Source organism: Hyalella azteca, unplaced genomic scaffold (genome assembly GCF_000764305.2).
Source record: "Hyalella azteca isolate HAZT.00-mixed unplaced genomic scaffold, Hazt_2.0.2 contig3484, whole genome shotgun sequence".
NCBI classification, from domain to species: Eukaryota; Metazoa; Arthropoda; class Malacostraca; order Amphipoda; family Hyalellidae; genus Hyalella; species Hyalella azteca.
This window is the reverse complement of record NW_025933733.1, coordinates 58,637-73,839: the sequence shown is the minus strand read 5'-3', so window position 1 is coordinate 73,839 and position 15,203 is coordinate 58,637. Positions and strand designations below refer to the sequence as shown.

Sequence of the window (15,203 nt, the reverse complement as noted above, 5' to 3'; positions counted from 1 at the left end):
CTACTGGATTGTCCTGTTGCTGCCTCTACTGGGTTGTCCAGTTACTGCCTCTACTGGGTTGTCCAGTTGCTAACTCGGAAAATCACGACTTCCAAACGTGAGATCACTGCTCGTTTTCCTCCACGTCTACTCGATCATTCATAAAAATTAAAAGAAGCATCAATGCGCTGTTTGGTCTACATGAAATAGAAATTTTTCATACGCTATTAAATTAATTCTTTTAAGCGTAAATTGCCGGATTTTTTGTTTTGTTTTTCGTTTCCATCACAAACCGTCGACCAATTAAACTAAATTATTAAATTGTAATGTAATTTCAATAGGGATGTGCCATTAAAAGCAGTTTTACAATTGAGTTAATACTTTTTCCGCGGGACTAATGGAATAGTTCATGAATAAACATCGCTGCATCTGATGATATTAATCGTTCACTTTCAACTTGTTCAGCTCATTAGTGAGTCTCTAAAATTAAAATAAATCTAACCTTCGTGCTGGCACTCACTTCTTGTATTTTATGTAACTTGTAATTCTCATAAATATACAAGCTCATCTGAACGACAGGAAAAGTAAAATAAGTAATCTAATAATTTTTTAAATTTAAAGTCAAATTTATATACTCAGCCTTCCGAACTCAATTTCAATTTGTGTACTCACAGCACTTCAATTTTTGTACGTACAGCACCTCCATTTTTGTACTCACATCACTTTAATTTTTGTACCCACAGCACTTCAATTTTTGTACTCACATCACTTTAATTTCTATACTCACAGCACTTTAATTATTCTACTCACAGCACGTCAATTTCTATACCCACAGCACTTCAGTTTCTGTAATCACAGCATTTCAATTTTTATACTCGCAGCACTTGAGTTTTTGCACTCACAGCCCCTTCAATTTTTATACCAATTAGCACTCCAATTTCTGTACTCACAGCGCTTAAATTTCTGTACCCTCAGCACTCCAATTTCTCTACTCTCAGCACGGCAAATTGAAATGAGAGTGAGACAGGATACTCAGAGCTGCAAATAATTTGGATCGTATCGATTCACTGGGGGCCAATTGGCAGATTCGGCGCCGAAGAGCCAATTTTCAGCTTCGATGGGGAATTGAGAAAATGAGATTTAAGTGACAAGCGTGATTTAATGAACTAAAACATTATAGTTTGAAAGGTAAGAGTTTCGTGCGCGATTATTGCTAATCAAATCTTTCAAAAACTGGCTGAAGTTATTTCCGGTTCCACTGTAGTTGCGCAATTCGTCCGTCTTTTGGTTACAAGGTTCACGCTGGTGACCAATAGAGTGGCTGCGTTCTCTCCTAGCTTTTTACTGATCAGCGTTTACGGTTGTAGTGGCCGAGAATTGGTATCGTGAATTTTGTTTAAAAGTCATTCATTTTCTTACCTCAGCTACCTGTCTTTCATGTATATTAATCAGTTGCCGCTATGGTTCCTCTCTCGATTTTTTTCTTAATGACGGGTAAGCATATTGTTTGATATATTGGAATGCCGTCTTTCTATTTTTATGTTGCTATAAAGTGCTGCGATAATACTAGGCATGAACTGGCTCAGCACCTAAGGCTGAGACATAAATTCTTTCAATTTATATATCTTCCCTCGTGTAGTTCGGATTAAAGCCGGCCTATTTTGCTATTAAGTTTGCTCTGTTGCTTCTGTGATTTCAGGATAAACTTTCAATTTATTTTTTTTTTGTGGTTGTTCCAGGTGTAAGTGGGCATCAGAGTTACCACTTCGAAAAAGGCGCTTAAATTTTCCAATGGACTGAAAGAATTGAAAGTCACGAATTTTATATGAGAGGAAACCCAAGTTTTAATGTAGCCGAGGATTTCTCGCTTGTCGAGAATACACCTGGGGACCAATATTTCTACTGCGAAATTAAGCGTTTATTTCAATACTAGAAGTTGTTTCATGCGTTTCGTATTGCGGTTCAGTGGTGTCAGTTAAATGCATTGGGATTTGTGTTCGTAGCAGTTTTTAACAGTTCTCCTTGTTAAGGGCTTAAAGTTTACCTTAAAATGATATGCAAAAGTTTTTGAAGCTCCAAATAAAACTTTGTACCCCTACATTCTAAAAAGTTTTTAATGTCACTGTCGCGACATTTTTAATATCACTATCGCGTCATTTTTAATATCACTATCGCGTCATTTTTCATATCACTATCGAGTCATTTTTAATATCACTATTGCGTCATTTTCATATATCTATCGCGTCATTTTTAATATCACAATCGCGTCATTTTAATATCACTATAGGGTAATTTTAATGTCACTATCGCGTCATTTTTAATATCTCTATCGCGTCATTTTAATGTCACTATCGCGCCATTTTCAATATAACTATCACGTCGTTTTAAATATCACTATTGCGTCATTTTTAATATCATTATCGCTTCATTTTTAATATCGCTATCACGTCACTTTTAATATCACTATCGCGTGATTTTTAATATCACTATCGCACCATTTTCAATATCACTAGCGCGTCATTTTAATATCACTATCGCGTCACTTTTAAATCACAATCGCGTCATTTTTAATATCACTATCGCGTCATTTTTAATATCACTATCGCGTCATTTTTAAAATCACTATCGCGTTATAAATTGGCGTATAGCCTACATATGTTTGAAGCTCTCCCACAATAATATAAAAGTAAAAATAAACACGGAATATTTTAAATTTGTTGATAGATTGCAAGATTTTAAACAAATCAAACCACACTGTTTTGTATGTTCCTAATGCATTATACTGAAATTATATATTAGGTCGTAAAATATGTCCGTACGGCGGGTCGAGGGATGAGATCGCTCATGACTTAAGTGGTCGATGTCCACAAATTAATTTCTTTAAACTCGAAATAAAGTTCATAACAATATATAATTTCATCTGAGATAAACCATTTATTTGGAAGAGATTTTGTTATCTCTTCAGATTAAACGATTCATTTACCACACCGCATTGGCTTCCCCTTATATCAGAACATTTTGAGGACTTCCATTGCCCACTGGCTTTCGTGGAATTTTTGTTCACAAAGTTTTTTAATGAGTTCAGGAAATGCTTTAACTCGTGGCTACTACAATCGAGGCCCTGGAAGTTAGGAGCTTCAACTTCTATAATAATACAAAAAATTGTGGCAGCTGCCACAGCGAGAAATGCCCAGAAGGCAGCAATGCCTGAGGATCTGGGTTACTAACAGCATAAAGTTTAATAAGAATGCAACTTTTCAAATTAAATGTTACGTATTCATATGGAAGCGCATTTTTCTGATATTGATTCGCAATCGAAGTTTTGGTGCAGTAATTGTGCAGTCATGGTTATCATAGGAAGATACATATATAAGGTAGTTCTTAATTTGAAAAAATCACAGGAATGACACTCAATATAAACTCAATGTGCTGGGTGATAGATTACTTGCAGCTCAGAGTATCCTATCTTTTTAGCGCATTTTCTCATTTATGGAAAAAATGCACTATTGTGCTCGCCATGTCCGTCTGTCTGTCTGTCTGTCCGTCCGTGACCGCGTTTCCGTCGACGAGAAAATGCGCTCTCTGTCACTCACTGCAGTGAGTACTGAGTTATATTTTTTCTCATTTCAATTTGCCGTGCGGTGAATGCACAATTTGAAATTTAGTACAGAAAGCTGTGTACAGGAATATATGAGGGAAAATAAATCAGGGTACTGAGATACAACCAAGAATTTTATCAGCTAATGTACACTAAAGGTGGAAAAGTATTATGCAATATCTGTGCGAAGGCGATACAATGATTTTTCATTGACATACCTGATTTATCAAACCATTCCGTGCCTGTGCAAATGAATGTTTACGATGTTTCTCTTCAATTGTTATCTTTGTGGTACCACTAGGAAAGTTCGGAAAAAACAAGACGTGCCCAGCAATAGGAAGGAGGAACGGAAAAAACATTAGGAGTCAAGGATGGGCGCATAGCGCATAATTGGGTTTGCTGTATGTGTGTGGAATATGGTTGGGGCTTGGGAAGGAACATGTCCGGGCTTTTGATGGTTTGCCGGAAGAGAGATGGAAGGGTTTTCGTTGGAATGGAGAGGTGGAAAGGGCCTTTCTTTATTATAAAATCCTTATACAATTTTTCTTATTATTAAAGAAATAGACTGTACCTTCAACTGGGATACGTTAAAATTCATTTTTTGAAAATAATGATGGCATTTACACTCTAAATACATGCATTTCGCATGCGTCCAGTGTTTGTGGTGGCAGTTGAGGCATTTTTTATGTGTGATGATGCATTGAGTGAATGTCGGGGGATGCGCATCCAGAGCAGGATGGTGTTGTGGTGGTGCATGTAGAAGTGAGTTGGGTGGTCTTCGGATAATTATAGCACTTTTAGCATATGTGGACATAAGTGTATTTTTTTCTATTCACACAGTCAGTGCGTGACTTGAAGAAATTCCTCGCGATTCTTTGTTTCCGAGCCGACAACAATTTTTTAACGTGATGTTATTTCAAGAGGTCAAATCAGATTAAGAGAAATGTTATCAAGGAATGACAAGTTATTTTATTTGAATTGACCACCGTTTTTTATAACTATTAGGAAATCAAGAAGTTCATCGCTTCTAGATATTTGATCGCAATTACAAATCTATTGTTAATTTCGCCAAATTTTTAAAGGTATGATACAACAACGTAAATTATTTTGCCATGAACAAATCATAATTAAGCGCAACGATTATCCCCTTTCCTTTATTATCAAATCCTTTTATAATTGTTATTCTAATCATGAACAATAGTTTGTACTTTAACTGGGATACGTTAAAATTCAACTAAAATTTTTCTCATAAAATGGCTGCTATAAAAAAAGTGATTTTTTCTCCCTCTCTTCTTGTTCCGCAAATTTACAATTGATTAGTCTAATCCAAAACTGCGAAGAAATGCCTACCTATAATGAATGTCAAATTTTTATAAAATGTTTCACGTTTTTATTTTCAGGAGCTTGATCTTTCGTATGGGTGGATACATCCGGACAAGCAGCAGCGGACATCACAGCTACCTATGTTGGATATTTCTAATTCAGCAAGATCTGAATATCCATCATATTTTAAATCTACTGCACAAAATCATAATACTGAGGGATTCCCAAAATTCTACAGTAAATATCCTGCACTCTTGAAAAATGCACCAGGACATCAGGATCGTGCAGAAATATTTATTTCACGCAGCAATCGGCCTGTTCCTTATACGGAACACGTCAAATTAGATCAGTTTGATGGTCAAGACTATGCAGATATTCACACACGCAGTGAAGTCAAAAGTTCTCATGATAATCGTCAAGCAACAATATTTTACCAACATGTATCTAGATCTTTAAAGAACTTCAATGACTATGAACCTGATCTTGACTTTAAAAACCACGTCATGTCATCTGGCTCGGACTCTTACAGCGACAGCTTTCGGGATTCCGAGGCACAATTTCCTCGATCACGCAAGATCAAACATCTTCTTCCAATCCAAAGGGACGGCATTGCTGGAAAATTTCTCCCCGATGAATCAGGCAATTTGACAAACCCGACGGCTGAAGGATTGATCAACAGCACTTTTCACCTTCACGTTGGCATCGCATCGCAAGAAAAAGGAGGAACCTACACGTGTAGTCCACGCGGAGGAGAGAACGCCACAGTCTCCGTGCGCGTCAGACCACGTGAGTACAACTATATAAATCAGTTCTGAATTTCGCTCTCAATTCAGTACGTATTAAACAGAAAAAATTATGATTAGGACGTCACCGCTGGAGTCGTACTACGTGAAATTATTGAGGTTGATAATATATTTTTTCGTTGCCAATGATTTTGAAAGATTTTCCCTGGTAAGAATTAAAGATTTGATTTCATTAAATCCATATTGAACTGCCTGAAAAGAGACGGAAAAACAGTTGAGTGCTTCATTATTTCACCCAGATTAGTATAATTTTAATAATGAAATTTCGCAAAATAATTTAGAATATATCTTCATGTCGGAATTTTTATGAACTTGCAATTTCTTGATTACTTACTATATTCGAAGGAAATTGGTTGCATCAGCCGAATGAAAGACATAACCATCCACTTGTATTATTTTGAAAATTCAGAAAAAGGTTAACGAGAATTTACATCATCTGGGTGGATTTAAATTTGAGAACGGACACAAAAAATGCCACTCCAACTGACATGATTCACTTCTTACAACAAAAATTTCGGATACATAAATTATTAAGCTCCTCAGGTTGGAAAGAATCACCATTATTACGAGCTCTAGATCTTTTTAGCGCATTTCCTCCTTTATGGAAAAACGGCGCAATTTCGCTCGTCATGTCCGTCCGTCTGTCTGTCTGTTCGTCCGTCCGTGACTTCACGGACGGACGAGAAAATGTGCTCTCTGTCACTCGCTGGAGTACTGATCTAATTGGAATACTGATCTAAGTACTGTCACTCACTGGAGTGAGTACTGATCTAATTGGAGTACTGATCTATAAGTACTGGAGTACTGATCTAAGTACTGTCACTCACTGGAGTACTGATCTAATTGGAGTACTGATCTAAGTACTGAAGTACAGATCTAAGTACTGTCACTCACTGCTGTACTGATCTAATTTTTTCAAGTACTGGATAAATACCGAATTATGTATTTCTGGGCAGCTGACGAACGACTTTTTGAACAAGAACTGAGGTCATCTAGCGGTGCCAGCCTCTTCTTGTACGGCTGCAACGGCTGGATGCTTGTGGCCGTTACCTTCTTCGCCATCTTAAAGGCCATCATTTTTTCGCTTAACTGGTATTCCTAACCATTTTATTATGTAAATTTTCGTAACGCGAGCCTTGTGTAATTCATATTATAAAACTAGTTTTTAAAAAGTATATTGTATTTTAATAATGTACTCTAAGTCGTAATTTGGAATAAATTTAGCTATTTTTTGGTAACTCTTCAACACCAGTAAAAATATACACGCCCTCTGTCGTCACCATAGCAGTAATGAAGCTTGCGTCTTTTCTTCGCCTGGTCTGACATTCAGTGAGGAACCACACGCCATTTCAGGAAAATATAAATCTCCTTCAATTAAACTCTCCTAATCAAATTTCTGTCCATAAAATTATCAATCAGATATTATTCTGAGCGATTACCATAAGCTATAAGCCTTTTATCAGAGATCGACCTATATTCGATGTTCTCCCAAAGTTTTATTAATGTTTTCTCGATGTTATTTGTAAATTTATCATGATTACTACATGTTTATGACATTATATCATCAATATTGAACGATCCTTTGGTGCAAGATTGTTATTCTTTTGTCGCATGAGCTAATTTCTGACATTATGTTGAACTTTGTTTTCGGTTTATCGGATCTACCTATGCTTTGTATACGAATGATAATTATTCTGTTGTAAATAACCAATATTCATTGATACGATCAATGAATAATTATATTGTTTTACTGTTGTTAGCCTTCAATGCATCGAGCGTGATTCAATGTAACCAGTAATCAACAACTAGATTATGATATTTATAGGTTTAAGTCACTAAAAAACATGCCTTATAAAAATAATTTGAGTTAGGTTTACAGAAAAAGTTAGTCAGGCATTATACTGAAGTAGTCACGCTTAATAGCGAAATCATTAAGGCTGGAAAGTTCTTATGAAAGCTGGTCTATTGGTGAAATAGGTCAGACTTACTAATGAAGTAATCAGACTTACTAGTGAAGTCAGTAAGACTTACAAGTGCAGTAAGTCAGGTCTACTGTTGAAGTAAGTCAGGCATTATAATGAAGTAATCAGGATTACTAGCGAAGTCAGTAAAATGTACAAGTGCAGTAAGTCAGGCTTAATTGCTGGTGAAGTAAGTCAGACATACTAATGAAGTAATCAGGCTTTCTAGCGAAGTCACTTAAGATTCCAAGTGCAGAAAGTTAGGTCTACTGGTGATATAAGTCAGATATACTAATGAAGTAATCAGGCTTACTAGCGAAGTCAGTAAGACTTACAAGTGCAGTTAGTCAGGTTTACTGGTGAAGTAAGTCAGACTTACTAATGAAGTAATCAGGCTTGCTAGCGAAGTCACTTAAGATTACAAGTGCAGTAAGTCAGGCATACTGTTGACTGGAGTCGAGTTTACTTTTTCATCAGAACAAAATACCAGTAAACATCAAAAATCATTTTAAAAGACTGCAGGTTTATTGACTTGCTTTGTTATTTTTGGCCGTTGTAACGTAAAGCGTTGTAAATTGACCCTTAGTCCACCGTGGGTCAGTGTATTTAATGTTATATTTAATTGTAAAAAATATCTCAGATGCAAAAAACATTTCTCATGTTTATGTGGCTGCCAATATTTTCTTATCCTTAAACAATCGGATGAATTTTTTTTGACGGTTATGGGTTAAAAATGTACTATAATTTATTTCCATTCGTTACTATAGTTCGCAATCTTTTTGACGTTAAGTGCACGAATAAATATAAAAATTATTCATCATTTGTTTCATTCCTCAAACTATTTTAAACTCAAAAGTCACCGACCAATGTATTCTTGAAGAATGGAAGTATATATGAACCTTACATGTTAGGGAGCCTATATATAATTAACGCATCACATCTAGAGGTGTTGGGGACGCGGTGCAATTGTTTCATTAAATAGTAGATTGTAAATAATGTTTCGCTTAGTGCTTTTAGTTAACTCTGACGTTAGGGTACACACACAGTGAAAGCAGGTTGCCAGCGTGCTGGTTACCTGCTCAGGCTGGCGCCTGAAACCATAGAATACAGAAGCCTATTCGTACAGGTTTTCACTGTGAACACTTACATTATTATCCTATGTTCATTCTTGTGGCAGGTTGGAGCAGGTTGCCCGCGCGGGCAAACCTGCTCTCACTGTGTGCGTACCCTATTACGTTGGTAATGCGCGCTTTATACTTTGCCGTAGTTTCGTAATCGAACAATGGATTTGACTAGGGAAAAATGGTTTACATTTCAGCATCTTTATATTAGAAACTCATTTTATTGTTATAGTTTATATTCGTCACTTTTATTTATCCTTACCTTAAATAGTTGAATTATCGGCAGTACAATCACGGTATAATGTTTTGGGTCAATGAAGGCATTTTTTCTATTTATACATTTCATGGGCCCCATCAGAAGGCCATATCTGATACATTGGATGAGCCCTTCCAGTCAGACTCCTCTGCAACTTGTCTGAAAATTTTTTAAAAACGCAAATTATTTTAGCTCAAAATTTTAGAGAAAATAATGCCTTTTTAAGTATATTGATTATGTACGTTTAATTTTGATTTTGATATTTTAAACATGCAAATAGCCAAAACGCAATGTCTGACCCTCCCTCGCTGCAGAGACGTGATGCTATCCAGAAAAATATTTTTATAGCCGCAACGTGGCTAGGACGCGGCCGTCATGGGGCCGAGATGTGGCCAGGACGCGGCCGTCATGCGGCCGAGACATGGCCAGGACACGGCCGTCATGCGGCCTAGACGTGGTCGGGACACAGCCGGGACTTGACTGGGACACGGTCGCCGTGACGCCGCCAAAAGCAACCAACTCCACGAAATAAAAAGCTTAAATGGTTTACATTTTAGCATCTTTATATTAGAAAGTCATTTTATTGTTGTAGTTTATACTCGTCACTTTTATTAATCCTTACCTTGAATAGTTGAATTACCGGTAGTACAGTCACGGTATAATGTTTTGGGTCAATGAAGGCATTATTTTTCTATATATTCATTAAACGGGCCCCATCAGAAGGCCATATCTGATACATTGGATGAGCCCTTCCAGTCAGCCTCCTCTGCAACGTGCCTGAGATGTTTTTTAAAAACGCACATTATTTTAGCTCACAATTTTAGAGAAAATAATGCCCTTTTTAAGTAAATTGACTGTATATTTTAATTTTTAATTTTAATATTTTTAAAACGCGCAAAAGAGCCAAAACGCAATGTCTGACTCGCCAGGAAATATTTTGCGTAGGAAATGCTCGCCAGGAAATATTTTTATGTTGCTAAAAACATATCACTCAAGGTAAATTACGCAATTGGAATCACTTAAACAAAATACCTAGGACAAAGGTTCACCAAAATAAATAAACGTGAATTCACACATTTTATTAACTAGGTCCCCACATGCGCGACACATGCATTAATTGTGCCATGCATGCAAGAACTACATTGAAATGTGGAATAGAATTACAGTGTTTACTTCTAAATCTGTAAGACGGAAAAAGAGTCTGGTGAGTGCACAAAAATCAATATACACTACGACCAAGTATCGGAGCGTAATCTAGGCCTGTGCATTCGTACCATCAATAATTTAGGAATCAATTTCCCGGCACTTTAAGCAGTGGGCGGCCGAGACGTGGCCAGGACGAGGCCGTCTTGCGGCCTAGACGTGGCCAGGACGCGGCCGTCATGCGGTCGAGACGTGGCCAGGAAGCGGCCGTCATGCGGCCTAGACGTGGCCGGGACGCGGCCGTCTTGCGGCCTAGATGTGGCCAGGAAGCGGCCGTCATGCGGCCTAGACGTGGCCGGGACACAGCCGGGACTTGACTGGGACACGGTCGCCGTGACGCCGCCAAAAGCAACCAACTCCACGAAATAAAAAGCTTTGTTATGTCAGGCGCAGATTGTTGGCTTTCGACCGGGAACGGAGCTGGGGGAAGAGACTGCACAGAATAGAATCGTAAATACTTATGAATAAATAGATAAATAAATGGAGCACAACATTGCTCCTAAATGGAGCACAACGTTGGCCTTAAATGGAGAAAAACATTGCCTTAAATCGAGCACAACTTTGGCCTTAAATGGAGACAGCACTGCTGAAAATGATGACGAAAATATATTAAACCACAAGTAAATTCTACGTTAATTAAATATCTGCTTCTATATATCTCCCATTTTTCAAGTTTTTGAAATTAACACTTGTTTGATTAATTACTTAAAAATCGGGAGTTATTTCTCAGGCTTGAAAACAAAATTGATCTCAAATCCACAAACAATTAAACTGAACCACGCATAACGAAATCAATTATCATTATATAATAATATGTATTCGATTTAAGTAGCAGCAAAACCATGGAAATGTGTTCGAGGAAGCTGGACGTCATGTCACACGATGCGCGGGATTTGTTACCATCGACGCTGCCTGCAAAATCTGTGATCTAGCATTTTTTAGTTGCCATTTTCCTGTTGCGACGCGCATTGTTTACAGTCCACAAAAGAAAAAAACTGTGATCTAGCATTTTTTAGTTGCCATTTTCCTGTTGCGACGCGCATTGTTTACAGTCCACAAAAGAAAAAACCTCTTCCTATTTTCTGCTCGCAACCGTAAAGCGCGCCATGAAACCACTGTTTTGCGGCATAAATAATAAATCAGTCTGATGCAGGCGAACCTGGAGCTGTCGAGCTCAGGCAATTTTTTATTATTCGCGCTGCTATGATTATTTCGAGCTCGGCTGCCTAATGGGCTCGAGCTTATGATTTTGAAATATTAGAAGGCGACCTGACGCTCAGCAAAATTATGTGTGTTATTACAATGTTGAAATGAATGGATATTCGCGGACATCAGGGAAGTCATCAACCTGCCTCGAAGAGGCATCATTTAAGCGAGGCTTTTAACTGGCATTTGACTTTACATTTTCTAAGAATATCTTCTCGTATCATCAGAACGCTGTGTTCGCAGAATGAAAGTATCGCGAACGCACATCCGAATGGTGAGAACTTGCAAACGCTTGCAATTTATCTCAATTATACCAGCGGGAATTCTCAGTGCACACAAAGTCAATGATAATTACAATAATAACTGATTTCAATTTATTTTGAATGATAGCGTTCATTTGACTTCAATTCACTCCATTACCATGTCAAAACCATCGTGTCACGACTCCCTGCAGACTCATACGACAGCAGCCTTCTTGGCCGAAAAATAAAGTAAAGAAGCTGAAAAATTTCAGTATAGATGTCCAAATTACGAAGAATATTCAATTACTTTTGAAGTTTGTAATTAGATTGTTGAGCCAAAATATTTTGAGAGTGCAGTTTCTAACTTAAAATTTGAATGCCAAGTTTTAAGTTCTATATGTTCAACTTAGCAGCTCATGATTCTTTGAACGACCAATATTGACCTGTTAGGTTATAACGAAGAAACTTTCAGAGCTTGGCGCCAATTTCGAAAAAGTGTTTGTTGTAAATTCATAATTTGGCAACTTCTGAGGAACATGCGGACTTTTTAGATTCTAATCTGTGCAAATTTTATCTAAAATACACATGAATTCATGTTCAATTTGGATAAACGGATAGCTGAATATTGAGAAATTAGGCCATCCCAGAATTTTTTCGCCCATTTCCTAATTAAAGCGTAACCATTGCTAGCGAAATTTAAAGCGTAACAACTGATCAGGTTGATGTATGCAGAATTCTTAACTTAAAATTGAGTGCGGAGGAGTAAAAAGTTTAGCAGAAACACGCCAAACGGCAAAAATTTCTCTGGATTAAGGCACATATGAAGGTTCGGTTCTCAGGACGTGTTAAACAATTAAACACACAAATAAACATCTTTATTTATTTCTGAATAAATATCAAGCTAAAGCGATATAATAACAGTGGATGAGTTAGTATACCATACTCCCCAGGTCAGGTTTGAAGAAGGTATAGACGCAAACATCGTTCAGTGCCTGAGGATCGTTATTCATCACATTCTCGCGCTCGATTTTGTTCCCCATGTGAAAAATCCGCCCTTCTTGTTCACTCGATCACAGAATTGCTTTTTCTAGATTCCTTGCTCCATTGCGCGAGGAATTTATGCCGTCAAAATAACCTTAGCTTACGATCTTTTCTAGCCTGAATGCGCAAGACTGAGCAAACTCGCTGACGCTTCGAACCCTTGAATAACCGTTGAGAAAATTCTTCTGGAGCTCGACGACTTGTTGACGTCCAGATCTCATTTGTTGAATGCGATTACTTGAGTCGTGAGCTCAAAAAATTAGGTTAATGCCTGATTCCTAAGGGCTCGTCTCAATGTTTTGTCGGTTCGGATGAACTTCTACCGATGAGCCATTTGAATTTGAAATTCCTTCAAAGATATATATGATATTTCATTGAACGAACCAAGTGGAAAAGTGAAATATAGAATATTATATAGGATATATTATATAGTGAAACATAGGATATTATTTAGGTTATATTATAAGTGAAATATAGGATATTATTCAGGATATATTATAAAGTGAAATATAGGAAAAGATATATGATATACTATAAGTGAAATACAGGATATTATTTATCATATATTATAAAGTGAAATATAGGAAATGATATATGATATATTATAAGTGAAATATAGGATATTAGTCAGGATATATTATAAAGTGAAATGTAGGATATTTCATGGAATGAACCTCTGAACGTGGTGTGGTTCGTTGTCACGGTCACGCTTCAAATCCTAAGCAAAAGAAAATTTCTTGAATCTATTCTCCTGGCATTCATCATGGTCGGTTACATTTATTTGTAACGAATTAAAAATCTTCGTAATGAGTTTTTAGAGTATTCCGGTAAAAATCCCTTTTTTATTATGGAGAAAAATTATTAGAACAAATATACTAGATTCAATTTTTCATGATGGATTTTTAAAAATTTTTGCATTTTGCAGTTAAGATTTAACGATGATGGAACGATCACAAAGCTACTTTAAAATAATTTTGAAATTACATTGATCAAAAATGAGCTATGTTTCATTTAGGAATTCAAGTTGATTTCGTATCTCAACTAGTGATGGTCAATGTTTGACGTCGATTTGGTCTTGAAATCGAGTTCATCAACATTGCAACCTGACATCAACTCGTATTAGACGTGGCTTCAATATCTGCTTGGTCGGTTCTCAGCAGAAGAACAAAAGAGAAAAGAGAGAAGAACAAAAAGAAGAAGAGAGAAGAGAGAAGAACAAAAGAGAAAAGAACAACAGCACAAATCGTCTCGTCAGAGGAAGGCGACCAAACAATCTGACTTTGATCGCGGCTTTGTAAACAGCGTCCGTTAAAAACCCGGAGTAATGATGTACCCTTCACAAAAGTTGGAATAATTGCCTGCATTTAAAAATTATTTCAATAACGCAAACAAAGAAGCAGCGTCAAAACAGACTCATCTGAGCTATTTTAAGATGGCATCAAATAAACGTCATGTCCAATGGTGATCTCAATCCGAACAATTGTAAAGTTTGACTAATTAATTCTTAAGCTGCAATTTTATTTAAATAATCAGCAATTAAATCTAATTGTAATAAAATACGTAAAGCTATTTTATTTTGTTCATATTTATGTTTAAAAAATATAACTCAGTACTCACTGCAGTGAGTGACAGAGAGCGCATTTTCTCGTCGACGAAAACTTGAGGTCACGGACGGACGGACAGACGGATGGACAGATAGACGGACATGGCGAGCACAATAGTGCATTTTTTCCATAAATGGGAAAATATGCTAAAAATATAACTCAGTACTCACTGCAGTGAGTGACAGAGCGCGCACTTTCTCGTCGCCGAAAACTCGAGGTCACGGACGGACGGACAGACGGATGGACAGACAGACAGACAGGCGGACATGGCGAGCACAATAGTGCATTTTTTCCATAAATGAGAAAATGCGCTAAAAAATATTTTGGATTGCGACGTCGGAGGCTGAGACGGGAGGATTTGAAAGGGATTATGAGATCTCAAGCCTCGCCGGTTTTTTAGATTTGGGAGAAGTTCGTTCGCCTCTCTATCATTGTTCAAAAAAATTTCACATGAATTGATATGCAATGATCTATAAAACTCAGTGCTCACTGCAGTGAGTGACAGATAGCGCATCTTCTCAAAATCGACGAAAACGTGAAGTCACGGACAGACGGACGGACAGACAGACGGACGGACGGACGGACATGACGAGCACAATAGGGCATTTTTTCATAAATGAGAAAATGCGCTAAAAAGGTTCAACTATATTTATAGACAACGCAAGCCACAGTACAGCTAGATAATCTCAGTCAATGCTTTTTATTCACAAGTTTACAAGGTTTACATTATTTCAGAGTTGAAGCTTCACCAAGCGTATTCTATCAAATCATTTAATGGGCAGCCTTAATAGAATCAGTGTCAGATGCGAGAAAAATCAACGTGCCATTGCACTGCAGAATACTGAAGGGTTTAGTATTTATTTATA

The 15,203-nt window shown here is 37.1% G+C and overlaps 1 protein-coding gene across 1 annotated transcript in view; it reads left to right on the top strand.

The window, feature by feature from the left end:
- The window catches only part of LOC108675654, a 35,583-nt gene extending 28,778 nt beyond the window's left edge, over nt 1-6,805 (top strand). The window contains exons 6-7 of the mRNA XM_018163686.2: nt 4,978-5,686; nt 6,660-6,805. Of these exons, the coding sequence (XP_018019175.2) occupies nt 4,978-5,686; nt 6,660-6,805 (855 nt within the window). The remainder of the gene's footprint in view (nt 1-4,977; nt 5,687-6,659) is intronic.
- The last annotated feature ends 8,398 nt before the right edge of the window (nt 6,806-15,203 follow it).